The sequence below is a fragment of the Amblyomma maculatum genome, chromosome 1 (genome assembly GCF_055883805.1).
Source record: "Amblyomma maculatum isolate TAMU_Amacu chromosome 1, ASM5588380v1, whole genome shotgun sequence".
Taxonomy (NCBI): domain Eukaryota; kingdom Metazoa; phylum Arthropoda; class Arachnida; order Ixodida; family Ixodidae; genus Amblyomma; species Amblyomma maculatum.
The window spans coordinates 150,208,634-150,222,570 of record NC_139344.1 but is presented as its reverse complement, the minus strand read 5'-3'; the positions used below and the strand labels follow the sequence as shown (position 1 = coordinate 150,222,570).

At 42.5% G+C, this 13,937-nt stretch overlaps 1 protein-coding gene across 10 annotated transcripts in view; it reads left to right on the top strand.

The window, feature by feature from the left end:
- Nucleotides 1–13,597, top strand: part of AP-1gamma (adaptor protein complex 1, gamma subunit) — a 136,862-nt gene extending 123,265 nt beyond the window's left edge. For all 10 annotated transcript variants that reach the window (XM_084589267.1, XM_084589269.1, XM_084589266.1 and 7 more), the window contains 4 exons: nucleotides 2,290–2,450; nucleotides 9,944–10,042; nucleotides 10,372–10,476; nucleotides 11,959–13,597. In XM_084589267.1, coding sequence (XP_084445393.1) covers nucleotides 2,290–2,450; nucleotides 9,944–10,042; nucleotides 10,372–10,473 — 362 coding nt within the window. In that variant the 3' untranslated portion in view covers nucleotides 10,474–10,476; nucleotides 11,959–13,597. The remainder of the gene's footprint in view (nucleotides 1–2,289; nucleotides 2,451–9,943; nucleotides 10,043–10,371; nucleotides 10,477–11,958) is intronic.
- The last annotated feature ends 340 nt before the right edge of the window (nucleotides 13,598–13,937 follow it).

The window sequence follows — 13,937 nt, the reverse complement described above, 5'->3', positions numbered from 1 at the left end:
GACGCAGCATGTTTGCGCTCCGCCGGGAAGCATGCAACTCACTCATGAAGGTCACCACATACGCAGTGGTATCCCACAGAAGCGGATCATGCTAAGCTTTACTCCGTTTCATACATCAAGTGCAGCACTGCCAAAGCTAGAACTCTTGTTTGTGCTCCCTGCATCCGCGATGAAAAATAGTGCCTGCTCTTGATGAGAGGAAATAGTCACTTTGTCTGCAAGCTTAATACATCTTACATTTGCCATCAACTCCATAAAAAGCAGCTTTCTTAGGGAGAAAAGATCGAGTTCGGTAGATTTGTATGCTTTATTTGTCGTTTTCGTCGTGTAGCGTTTTCGTTGCCCCGCAACACTGCCAGTGGTGCCCTCCGTTCTGCGCAACGCAGCGACCTCGACTGCTTCTTCGGAGCGAATTTTTTCCTATAAGGTTCGCACTGCGAAGATGTTCAGGCACGCGAAGCAAGTTATTGCAAACGTGTGTGCTCGAAATAGAGCCAGTTTCTGCAGAAACCACTAGGCCACGAAACGAGCCCGTAGTGATACGCCTTTTTTTTTTTCTTGTGGACTACTTGTGTAGCTGTCGCTGCGCTGCACCTGATGTATGAAACGGGGTATATAACTGCTATAACCCTCCAGTTAGAACCAGTCATGCTGTCATCATGTCCAAGCCACTTCACGACGTACTGCGATGCAGTCGATCGTGCCGCGAACGAATGCACGTGTCACACGAAGCAATAACATTGTTTCTATGATTAACGACGGTAGCGAAGACTGTGAGATGGAACACGTGAGAAAAAAAGCAAGCGGAACGAGAGCCCCCTAAATCATGAATGCACCGGACCCCTCCCCACTCATTCCTCATGGGTGGCGGCACCGGCGGACTTTGTTTGAACAAGCCGTGGTGGACAGTGCCCATGTTTCATTTTCAGTCCGATTGCGCACTCTTTGTAGGCTGCTGCGATGAAAAGGTCGAGCATTCGCTTACTGCCTCTGTCTCAAATGGCGTTGATGAAAAAGGAGCCAAGCTAGTTCATCTGAATGACTGTTTCGCTTACATTTCACAGCCGCGCAAAACCGGTTGTTTGCTAAAACGACGCCTGTTCATGTCTAAGTGATGTCGAAAAAAAACGAGCCTTCGGGCAACAAACGATCTTCACAGTACTGCTCGCGCCAAATTTGGTCCTAAAAATATAACTTTTGGACACCATAGGGTCTGAAGTATCAGTCGGGAAAATGCACACGCTCTTATGGGCTGTGTGACTGTTCCTAAATAAAGTCCAAAATATTGCGCAAGTCCGAATTATTTTAGCTTGAAAAATCGGTCGGCTACTGTACATCTTTTTGATCAGCACGCAGCAGCTGTGAAATGATTCGGAGAAGAAAGCGAAACTTATTGGAGATGCCTGTTAGTGTTCTAGGTGGGTTCAACAAAGTTTCACTGTTCGTGTTAAACAATCTTGGCGAACTGATGCTGTCTCTGAGTCACTGCTGCTCTCATTGCCCAAAAATTTGCCTGTAAATGCATGGCTGAAAAAAGTGCGAGTTGGAAACAAGCACAGAGAAAGAACGACAGGGATAGCGCCTGTCCCAGTTGTTCTTTCTCCATTCTTGTTTCCAGTTCGCATTTTTTTCAGCCATGAATGTCAACCAACTTGCTAAATTTTCTACTCTTCTGCCTGTAAATGGACCAGACTCGGGAGAAACTCGTTTTCGCAGGGCAGCAGCGTGCAACATTGGTGCCATGATGTAAACCACATACATTTCGCGTGACCTCACTCCAGAGGGGTTTTAAATCTCGCCTTGCACTGGAAAAATGGTAAAGGAAACCAAAAATGAATGAATAGTTCCATCACCCACTGGATGGCTCTAGCTGTTCAGGTCCCAAGGACCTGGGAACGAATACTGGCCGCAGCGGCCGCTTTTGGTGGAGGTGAAAAGCAAGGCACGCCCGCTCTTTGTGCGATGTCAGTGCATGTTAAAGAATCCCAAGTGGTTGAAATTTCCGGAGCCCTCCACTTTAGTGTCTCTCATAGCCTGAGTCGCTTTGGGCCATTAAACCCTATAAACCAAACCAAAGTAGCTATCCAGGAGCTTTGAAAAGCAGCAAAATATAAATTTGAAACCATTGATAACAAGCTACAGATGGGTAATAGTGGTGGGCAGGAAAGTGTTAAAGACATGTTTGCTTGTCCTGTTTACAGTGTATGAAAGGGCTGCATTTTGTTTAATCTCTGCATTTCTCTAGTTGTGATCATTCTTGTGCATCTTATGCATATACTCATTGTGCAGGCATTCCACCGATGACAGTGTTTGAGAAAGATGGCCTCAAGTTAGACTTTTCTTTCGAGAAAGAGCCATCAAGCCCACAGACAGCAGTGATTCATCTAACAGCCATCAACCTGTCCTCTTGTCCCATGACGGATTTCTTGTTCCAGGCAGCTGTCCCAAAAGTAAGTTGGAGCAGTTTGACACACATGGTTCATGAATGTTGATGTACAAGGTGAGATTTTGTTTTGGGAATCGAGTGGTTGGAACCTTGGTTTATTTACTGTGTTTAGAATTCTTGGCTTCTATTTCTTTTAAAGTTGGGGGAATTTTTTTTGATGATTATGTGGTTGTTTGCTTTTAATTTTTTTTGTCAATATTAGTATTTTGTGCAGGTGTATCACCGCATTTTGTTTTTTTGCAATAAAATGCGTCATTCCTGTGCAGTCAAAATTCACTTAGTGCTTAATTATAGCTTTTATGCCAGCATGGGATTTTAATTTACCAGTAATAAAACTCTTTCCTTACCGCACCACTGTGATTCGATCACATGTGACCAAGGGATTTGAAGTTCAAATTTAGGGGGCCTGCATGCTGCGCCGTCCTCCGGCTTAGGGTGGTGACATATCGGGTCAGAGTTGCCTATCGAGGTGAAAAACAGCTGTCGAGCTTAGCAGGCTGCCGTCTTGTGGCCCAGCTTACAAGAGTCACTCTTGAACCAGGCTGAAGTATTAGAATTTGGTTGGATTATTTTTTTTTTGCAGATACAGCTTTTTAATTAAACTACAAGGACGTTTCTTAGTTGGAAGTATCGTTCACTGACGCATTGTTTTTTGTTAGGTGCAGAGAATGCTTGCACGCTCTTATGGAACTGAGTTATCAGATGTATACACGAGCCGTATGCCCCGCCAATTAGAAGAAATTTTGTGTTGTAAAGAATTTTTAAGGCTCCACCTGGTTACCTTGTAAAGTACTGAGTCATACCATGTTGCATAATGACTGAGACATAACTATGACTGGGCGTAATGTTTGCACAGACTCATGGTTCTCCCCGCAGTGGGGAGGTGGCAGTGGTTTTGCCGCCCACGTTTCCAACCCACTTCTCGGGCTTCAAGTTTGCTATACTCAACTCGGGGACAACTTTCTGTGACTGTGATCTGGCCGCTCACATATCACTGGCTTTTTACTTTATTTCAGAAGGGCACCATGCCATTCTAACGCCTACTGATATTTTTTCTTGTATCCACAAGCTTCCTTCGCTCTTCCGAGTACGCTGAGCTGCTCCGGTTTGAGATGCTTCACCGCTCATTTGCTGAGGTGAAGCATCCTCCAAATGCAAAGGGGCTGTTTGTAACGAGACACCACTGCTATTCATTGCTCTGCAAAAAATAGCTGCGGTGGCGTGATTTTGAAGCAATTCTTTAACACCCCTGAAATTGTGTGCAAGCAAAGCACTTGACGAGTTCGTGAAAAATCATTGCTGTCGCTTATATTTCACGTGTTCATTGAATAAAATTGCTCCGATGTAAACAGTTTTCGGCAGTTTTGTGGGCTGTTGGAGGATTCGAACTTTTGAATAATTCTAACATTTTTCCTGAAGGTTAATTAATGAGGTGGCTGTCATTTTCTTCTTTTACTTGATTTTGCTATTGTGTTTCTGAAAAGCTGCATTTTTCGTTTCATGCAGTAGTGCCACTTGTTCAGAGCCTGTTTGTCTGGTGCATTTATGCTTTCAAAACATTCCGTTTTTTGCCATAGTGTCGTTGCAATGCATCTCCAGTGACCGTGCTGTTTCCAGCGAGCTGCCTGCATGCTGAATGCGCTTTATTTCAGTTCTGTGCGGAAAGAAGTGCTAGATTTTCTTGTGCTGTAGAGCTCTCAAAAATATTTTTTTTCAGTTCGTGCTTTGATATGTAGGGTTGTCCAGATATTATAATTTTCAAATCCGAATCAAATATGGATATGGGGGGGAAATGCTTTCGAATATCGAATATGCGATCAGTGAAAGAAAGATAACAAATTAAAAATAGCAGATTGTTAGTCTTTTTTATTTCAGAATTCAGATTGTACAGTACAACCGGGTTACAAGAGATACTCAAAATACCTGAGAAAGACATTTTTTGTAAATAAGGTCTCTTGTAACCAAAAATTCTAAAAACACAGAGGAGTCGGACTGGATTAATTCATTGCACATCAGCAGATTAAGTGCATTTAAACAGATTCATACGCATTAACAGGAAATTGTTCGCGATTGGCTTATAGAAACCCTTCTTTTCTTTTTGTGAGCGTTGGATGTATATTAGCTTCTTTCTTTACTTCAGGAGGTAAAACAGTTCACTTTGCAAGCTTTTTTGTTGCTGACAGTACCAGTGAAGTGTTTTAAAATAAATGTAACATAAAAGTAACTATAGTGCCTTTTTAACTATCTTGCTCATTTCAACTTTGCTTTTAGACATTTCAGTTTGTCTGATGCGAAACTATAACAGGTGAATTGTCGAGTATAACTATGCCATCTTGCTCATTTCAACTTTGCTTTTAGGCATTTGAGTTTGTCTGATGCGAAACTGTAATAGATGAATTGTCGAACATAACTATGCCATGTAAACATGGCGACAGTTCCAGAGTCTGACCAGTCCGATGACTGGCATAAAAGACAACTGGTGCTGTGAACGCTAGGACGGAAATACAACCCAATGTAAATTCAATTCAACAGTCAGTGCTGGAGCGCGGCTGCAATGCAGTCGCAGAATGACAAATTTAGGCTTCAACCATGAGAGGTGTGACACCCACCCATGGAACAGAAGAGAACCGAGCTAAGGGAATGAGAAGTGCAGTGCATACAGGCTGTTACAACGTCGGCCACGTTGTGCGAGCGTATGTGAGTTGTGTCTTTTCTAAATAGTTAAGGATTTACTCTAGGGACCCAAAAAAGTTGCCCTTAGTAACCCAGTGTTGCTTGCGACCGTGTCTCTTGTTGCAATGTTGTCAACATGACGAACATTGGAAAACCAACCAAACCACCTTCAGATGTCTCTTCTAAAGAGATTTTACTGTATTTACAAGTAAAGTTAAGCTAATTATACAGAAATGTATTACCTTACTGAAAAATCCAGTATGAATTTTGCACAGAATGCGGTAAAACGGTCAAATATACAGGATGGATATGCATTATACTGGGTGGGTTGTCATATTACTGCTGAGTACAGTCAACTCTCGTTAATTTAGCCTTCTAGGGATGAGAAAAAATGCCCAAATTAACCAAAAGCTGGATTTATAAAATGAGCCTAGAAAACGGCTGACAACCATTTGCATCCCAGTAATTTTATCTAATGAACACCTGCATGATGCTTGTTTGCATTTGAGATGAAACCGAAGTGAGAAATCTTTTTCCCGATTTCGTCTACAGTGGTGGATTTTCTGGAGAACAGAGTCTTGCCCCTCTCCACTCGACCATTTGAGCTTGCGGTACCATTTTATCGTAGCGTTTGTTTCGACCTAACTGTTAAATTACATTATTATCTATTTTTTATTTATTTCTAACATACTGCTATCCTCTTTCGAGTCTGTTGCAGGATTGGGGTACATTATTATAGTTAATTCGTAACATGTCACGAGTTATACAACCACTACGAAATAACATCAAAATTGAGTAGCCATCATGCGTGGAGTCTATAGTGTAATATACAATGCAACATGAGTACAGATGAAGTGAAGAGGGGTTTATTGGGGGTTGTTCGGAGGACTGGAGACTGCGAACGGTGACGCAAGACGGTCGTGGAGCGAAGCACAATCTCGTCCGAACAAGACAATCCAAGCTTTCAGTGCGCTCGCCAGCTTATCGGCCAGGTACCCAGCAGTCTTCATTGTCATATGTGTCGGTGCTGTATCATCTTCTTCCTTACAGAAGTAATATTTCTTAACGAGTAGTACACAAATGGTAGATTATCACGTTAAAAAAGAAACGACTATGGCAGGTTAGAAAGAAAAATGTGCAGAGAGAAAGAGATGAGGACTCTGAGATATTTGTATTCTTGGGCTGGTTTTAATGATATCTTTCCAACTTCATACGAGAAAACGAGCTGGTTCTTTTTTCTTGACACAGTCATGAAAACTGATTTCTCTCTAGTTTTAGAGTCATGTGCCATTCCTGACACCATGTTACTATTTGGCCAAGTGTTTTGTTTAAATTTACCTGATTGTCATGTGACTTAATTTCTTAGTAAATAATGCAGTCATCTGCAAACATTTGTACTCTTTCGTTAATATTGGATGCTAGGTCAATAATGTAAAGAAGAAATAGGTGCTAATACCGTTCTCTGGGGTACGCCGGACATTACTTTAACATGCTATGATGCGTGACAGTCATAATGCACATACTGGTAGCGTTCTGAAAGATAATCTTTTATCCAGTTCATTACAAGGAAATGGTGAAGCTTAAACATCAGTTTCGGGTACAATATGTGATCAAAGGCTTTTGATAAGTCTATAAATAATACCCCAGTCAAGCGTGCAAGTTAAAGTGCACTTCCGCGGAGTGCACTTCGCAGCTTGAAAGAGACTTTACGCTACGGAGTGCTAAACGGGAAAGCGAAGTGCACTTGTATAAGCACTGGTTGGTACGAAACTAGCAACTGAAAAACATGTTTTAAAAAAGAAATTGGAACCTCTAAGCGCGAAGTTCAGGGAACTGCTTTTTAAAATAGTAAAACATTTAAAAAATGCTTAAAATTTGACACTGGGTCATGATTCATAGACCCCTTATCAACAAACACCATGAACAGTAACAACCGCCCCCTAACTGAAAATGGCGTAGCCACAGTGGCGCACCACTCATAATGTGGAAGTTGCGTACGCGGTTACATCACGTTTTTGTTATTTGATATTTTGCCCGTCGCTATTATAAAACATTTCATCCAATGAAAATATGTACAAAACACGCAAAATCAACTTGTGTACATATCTTATTACATAATACATTTGTGACGAAGAAATTTCTGCCGGCGAGGCTACGCGCTCAGCTCTCGAAGTCTGTTTTGCGAACGCACTCCGACCTGAGTGCACACTTTGGCAAGTGCAATTATGTTACGCTGTTTAGCGGCGGTAGAGTGCACATTTCGTAAGTGACACTCGCCGTAAGTGCACTTTATTTTGCGCGCTTGACAGGGGTATAAGATGTCAACCTGTCTGCTGTATCGCACATATTGAAAGTGTGGGAAAACGTAGTTTATTATATTGAAGTAAAAGTATGTATTGACTCAGACCATAGTCTATGATGAAGCTGAGGCAGTCTGGGAGTTGTCTGCTTAGGTTGGCTGCTCTTGCTCTTGGAACTGCTCTCGGACGATGGCAGTCATCCAAGCCCAGGGCTCCGGTGTAACGGCAAATTCCTTTAAAATATTGTGCTTTATGGACACACAGTTGTGAAAGCCAAAATACTGCGTTACACTGAAGTTTGTCACATCGAAGTTTAACTGTATAGCTTCAATTCGCCACGAGATAAACCTAGAGGTGGCCCCACCGTCGCTCCGATAGTGTGGATCAGCAGCCGGTGGCGCTCACAGAAACGCAGGCGGCGTATGCCTGCTTCCGAGTTTACGGCGGGCCTGTTGGCAAACGTACCTTATGCAATGCATTAGCAATTTACTGTTTAGAGTGTTCCAATATTGCAGAAAGCAGAAAAATAAATACGTGGATTTTGCCAATGCAGCAAAAAAAAAATAATAAAATTGCGGATTTTAGAAAAACAAGCCACGCATCCACCTGTCTTTTAGATTTACTGGCATCGCTTTGAACGCTTTTTGCATTGTACGGTGCTCACAGGCCTGATACTTGGGCCTGAACATGGCATATCTTATCGCCTTTTCAACAGCGTGCACGTATGCGACGAGTGAGACAGGCAAATTTTGTGTCAAGCCCACAGAGATACAAGGTTCGTGCTCTGACCTGCAATACTTTAGAATGAATCGAGGCAGCCTGGTTCATTATATTGTACTTGACTCGAGGAATAAGCAGCACTGACAGCGTACTGCCCTGCGGTTGTCGTAGACTGAGTGGACATCAGCTCTGGCTAGACAACCAGGCAGAAGTGTTCCCCAAAAATGAGATTATGCCGACACTGTACAGAAAATCTCGCAGCGCAGGAAAGCTGACTGTCGACGTGTAGAACGCTGAGTGGACTCAGTTTGGCGAGCTCATGGGCGAATGCTTCCAGTGGCCAATCTTGGAGAATCTGGTAGTGTAGCACTGCACCAATGAACAAACAATTTCCTGAAACCGAGGAAAGTATAAGGGATTTCTGATGTGTGTAGTGTTGATAAATGATAAATTAGTAGTGTAATGATTTTTTTACAATGCCAAATGTCACTGTGTGGGAGAGTTTACACATTTGAAAAAATTTAGTACTATCAGTGATTAATTTTCTGTAACGTTAAAGTGCAAGCTACGAATCAGTCGCTGCGATGAAATCGTAAAAAACTGCGCATAGTCATTGTCATGTTCTGGCAAGGAATTTTGAAGGCTGAAGATTTCTTTATCATTGTAATTATTGTTGAGCAGTGAATTTGAGGCGGTTCTGTCGTTTACTTCCAAAACAGGTGCCGGATATAAAACTATCCTGAAAGAAATGGAGCTCAGTGACTATAAATATGTATTTATTCCCGAACTAAACACCGATGTTTAAGCCCGTATGAAGCTATTTTACTCCCCTTATCAGAAACAACCAGTTTGCTCGAAAGACCGCACAGACGAAAAGGGGTTCTGATGATTCTATTGGCCAGGGGTACCAGTATGCATTGATCTATGTGTATTATGTAATATTTAGTGTGACAGGTGCTGCGAAGATTTGTTTCTTAAACGTTCGAGCATTTCTCTAAAGTGAAATGTGCTCATTACCACTGTTTTGGATGCGCAGAATTCAACAGAAAAAAAAAAAAAGATAATAAATGCATATATGGATTTAACGTGCTATGCGACAGCAAAAAAAAAAAAAAAAAAAAAATACTCTGACAACTTTATCGCGAATACAGAAGGCAGAGAGTGGCTTGTTCAAACTGGATTTTGCTATGCTGCAGTCTGCGGTCGCATGTTTCAGTAGTTGCGGTATTCCAAACAGAAACGGGAATATACGATTTTTGAGCATTTGCATTAGGCTGTATTGACGGAAGCAACCTGTTTTGCTTTGACACGGCTCCTAACGACAGCAGCGCTTCGTGTGAAACACCGCTTGTCAAAGAATCACAAGCGCCGAAGGCCGCAACTGATGATATGACCTTTCCAGCGTGACTTGCTCGATATGTGTGTGGGGTAATAGCCTTTTCATATTTATTTTGCAATGGGCAGATAAGTTATCAAAAGCGCACAGGAGCCGCGAAACAAACAAAAAGTACTCTTATACACGCCGCACGTGTGCACGTAATCGCTGCGGCCTGGCACGCGACGCAAACACTCATCCACACTGGGTAGAGTTTGCCGCTGTGCCGCTAGGTGGTGACTGCTCGATCTCGAGGCCAATAGCTGAGACCTGAAGTTTATTTTATCATTTACCTTCATGGCTACTCATATGACCATGAATGTCATTGGTATTTCACTACTTGTGCAAATGTAGCAAAGCAAAGCCATTCAACATCCTTTGGATCTGCAATAGTTATTGATAGTAATGACGTGCTTTATCTATGTACAGACATTCCAGCTGCAGATGCTGCCACCAGATGGCTCTGTAGTACAACCCAACAGTTCTGGATGTGTGAAGCAAACCATTAAAGTGACAAGCCCTCAAAAGGTAAGCCAATCCGTTTGCTTTTGGTTAGCTGTAATTAATAATAATTGAATCCTTATTATATTTATATTTGTATAACAAAGTTCTTTGGCTTCTATAACCTGTATGAAATAAAGGGTGCAATTGATAGGTACTTTAAGAACTGCAAATTGCTCTAAGGGAGATTAAGGCAGCTTAAAAAGAGTTTATAATGACTTAATCTAAACCTAGCTATTTAACCCCTCACCTGTTGAAAAGGTTCTCTTGGCATTCTGATGTCTTTTAATGTGTTCTGTACACTTATTTCTCGGCTGGCATTTCTAATTGCTTTTTGTGTTAACATTGCCTTGCAGAATCCGTTGAGAATGCGAATTAGGATATCCTACAGTGTCAATGGTGCTCAAGTTCTGGAGCAGGCTGAAGTGAACAATTTTCCAGCCTCTGTATGGCAGTGAAAGGTGAGTGCGTGGAGGAATTTCTTGCCTTATGACCTTTTGATCCAGTTAGTTTGGCACGACAGCGAACATTTTGGCTGCAATTGCAGTTTCAGTGCAGTGCAGAAAGTGCATTTGCAATTCATGCAGTATTAACCCTTTCGCTGTCGGGGGGTTCTGGCCGTGATTCACCCTCAGCGATGGCTTAGTTTCAGGAAACGAGCATAGCGATTTCTTTATTACGGTTGCTATACAAATAACATAGTCAACGGGATATGCACATTTCAGTGCTCTGCAGTTGTTAATAATAATTATCATCAGTCCGAATCCGAGCTCAATTCGTTTTCAGAATCTGAAGAGCCATCACTCCAGCTTGCAGTCGAAGGTCTCGCGCGGTCAGCCATTTGACCGAACCGCGCACACTTGACGCGCTGTAGCAGGCACACCCCAACAGAATAAAAATAAAATCCTGCGGGAGATGGTAGAACAACCCTTGAACCTGTAACCGCACACGCTGCATGATCACTCAGCGTGAGAGAGTAGCATGTGTGGAGCGATACTCTTCCGTGTTTATGTACCAAGACAGCACAGGGCAAAGGTACGAATTTGTAGAAAGATTTGATACATGATGTAGCCAGTCCAAGCATGCCAGCTTAGCGCACAGGTGCGAAATTTTGAGTGCACGGTAGAGAACGTACTGGTACGTCAGTGACACTGTGGGGGAGGGAGGGAGTGCGAAAACATAGCGATATGTTTGGGAAAGCGAAAGGGTTAAAGGGGCTAAGACTTAAACTTGCGATAGAGGGACATATAATATGGTGAGGCTTCCCCAAAAAAAAACAAAATATTTTGCCTCTGCCCGTGCCACTAGGTGTGATAGAGGGACAGTCACCTGCTCAACTCAGTAAATTAGTCTCCGAGGAGGGAGGAACATAGTCTTGTCCCTTGGAAAAGTCTACTCCAGACAGATATGCCATACAAAAACGAGTTTTCCAAAGGGGGAAATAGGCCTAAGAGTATTCTCGCGGCCACAGATTGCTACTTACTATGAGTACAGCATAACTGGCTATCGTGACATTAGCGATGTGCAGGGTGGGCTGCCACAAGTGCTCCTTGTGCATAGAGTACGCCTGACAACAATTAAGATCTGCAGGCAATGTGCTGCCGCCACCAGAAGCTTTCTTTGTTTACAGTTCGGCTAGCGATCGTGGAGCCAACAATGTGCAGGGCACATGTACCATGGTGCTTGATGAGGTCACAGTTGTGGCTCATGTGTTTGTATCATCCGTAGCGGCACGAGGGAGTGTTTGGAGCATCTGAAGTTCAGCATATTGTACACAATGTGCTTCAGTTGGGGAATTAGTTTTTACTTCGTAAGCTGGTTTGTATCAGCAACATTTTACCGTCTTTTGGTGTTAGCGGCATATTAGTGTGTAATTATAGCAGCTATTATTTACTGAGCTTTTCTTCGGGATAAAATATAGGGTAGTTTATTTTCTTCGGCAGGTATTTCGTTGCACCACCCTTTCCTGAGGATCGGGTGGTGGTTGGCAAGATGGCTACTGCATCCAGTCACAGAGCCTCGTGCTGAGACCGGAGTGAGAAAACAAGAGGGCCACCAAAAAGACCATGGTCGTCTGCATATGAAGGAACTTCGAGCGGAGGAAGGGAATTATTATGGAAAATGCCAGATAGAGCTGCTAGACAAGTCATCAAAGGAGTCAAGTGCCATTTTTCCATTCCCCTAACTTCACATCCTATGCTCCTCTTTCCCTTCCTCTTCTAAAGCGTCCAAGTAATATTGCAGCCTTTTTAGATTGAAGGAGTTATTAGTCATGGATTTCTTTTGACCTCCTCCCTCTTGAGGTGCAGAACCAGACCTCTTTTAAGGTTTGGTAGGATGTACGACAGTGACGTGTCAAATCATCCTAATGATTTGCCTTTTGTTGTTGGTAAACATGTTTAGTTATACAATAAATCTGCATGAACTAGTATGAAAGGTGACCTTCGTCTGCCCTGCCTTCTCCCCTTTTGTTTTCACCTTTAACCTTCAGTTTTGGTTCATTACGGGCTCTCGTCTTCCCTCGTGCACTTTGCTCAAGGGTTTAGATCTTGAGATGCCACCGCTGGTAGTTTTTTGCTTTCTCTCTCAATGAGGGGCCAGCAGGAGGAACAGGTCAAGGTGCTCTGGGTGTGCTTAGCCATTCCATCCACAGGACATCATACCAGGGACAGGAATGACTGTACAAGTTGATCTCCAAGTCCCTAGTGTCACTACTTGCTTATTTTTTCCCCCCCCACTTTTTTCAGCTTCTTGGAACTGAGAGATGTAGGACAGCAGTGCTTATGGATGTATAAAAGTGTGTGCCCGTGAGGGGGTGCTTGTCCTTGCAGGCTATTTTAAAGTTTTGGAAAGCTACTGGCGTGTGTTTTATCAGCACCACCTTTTGCCCAAGGCTGCTGTGGTGTGCTATGCTTTGTGTGTTGGTTGAGCAAGTGTTTTTGGCAGGTGTCGATAATGGGGAACACACTCTTTGCAAGCTTTTAAATTAGAGATAATGTAAATAAATAGCCCACATTTTCTTTGCATGTCCTCTTTTTGTTCAGTTCGAGTGTAGTGCAACGCTATGATCTGTCCAGAGAGAATTTATACACACCTATACATACACATATATTATATAAATATATAAATATCGGTGATTGCTAAAATGTATGAGAAGGAAGATTGAGGGGAAAGGCGAAGGGAGGAGCATCAGGAGGAGGGTTAGAGGTAAGCCTGCAGTAGCCTAGAGTTCCCTTACTGGAAAAAAATAAGTGCCGTTATTCGATATTGCAGTGCTGTGCAATGGTATTTGGGGCTGTCGGAAAACAAGCAGTTTGGTTCCTCTTTGCAAAGCAAATAATTTGTGCAAGATATGTCAGTGTTTGCAGTTGCCCTGTAGAAGTTAGGCATTACACAAGTTTTGTAAAAAGAAAATTGGTTGCATATACACATGTTGGGTTCTGCTGATGTGAAAAATTTTGTGCTTGTGATAATCGAGCGAATATTTCTTTTAGTTGGACTGCGTGAGGGTTTATGGAATGGTTGTTGTTTAGGAGTGCTTGTTTAACTTAAAAAAAAATAAAATATTGACCATTTTTACTATGCCTTTTTTTTCTGCATTGGTTTCATTCAATCACTAAATGCCTACGATAAGGTAGAAAGTAAAGTGTCTTCATTTGTTGCTTTTGCAAAGCTTTAAAAAGTAAGCAGGCTTATGACCATGCAGCAAGCTTCTTTTTTTTTTTTTTATGTGATGAGTAGGGAAAAAAGGGTTTGAAATGCTTTGGTATCTTTAGAAGTTAGGAAAAAGGCAAATGAACTCTGCAGTGTGGACAAAGGTGACCTTGTGACTTTAGCAGCCGGCACTGAGTTTTGCAGAGGTGAACAAAGGATCCAGGATGACAGTACATATTAGCTTTTACATGGTTACCCTCTGTGTTGG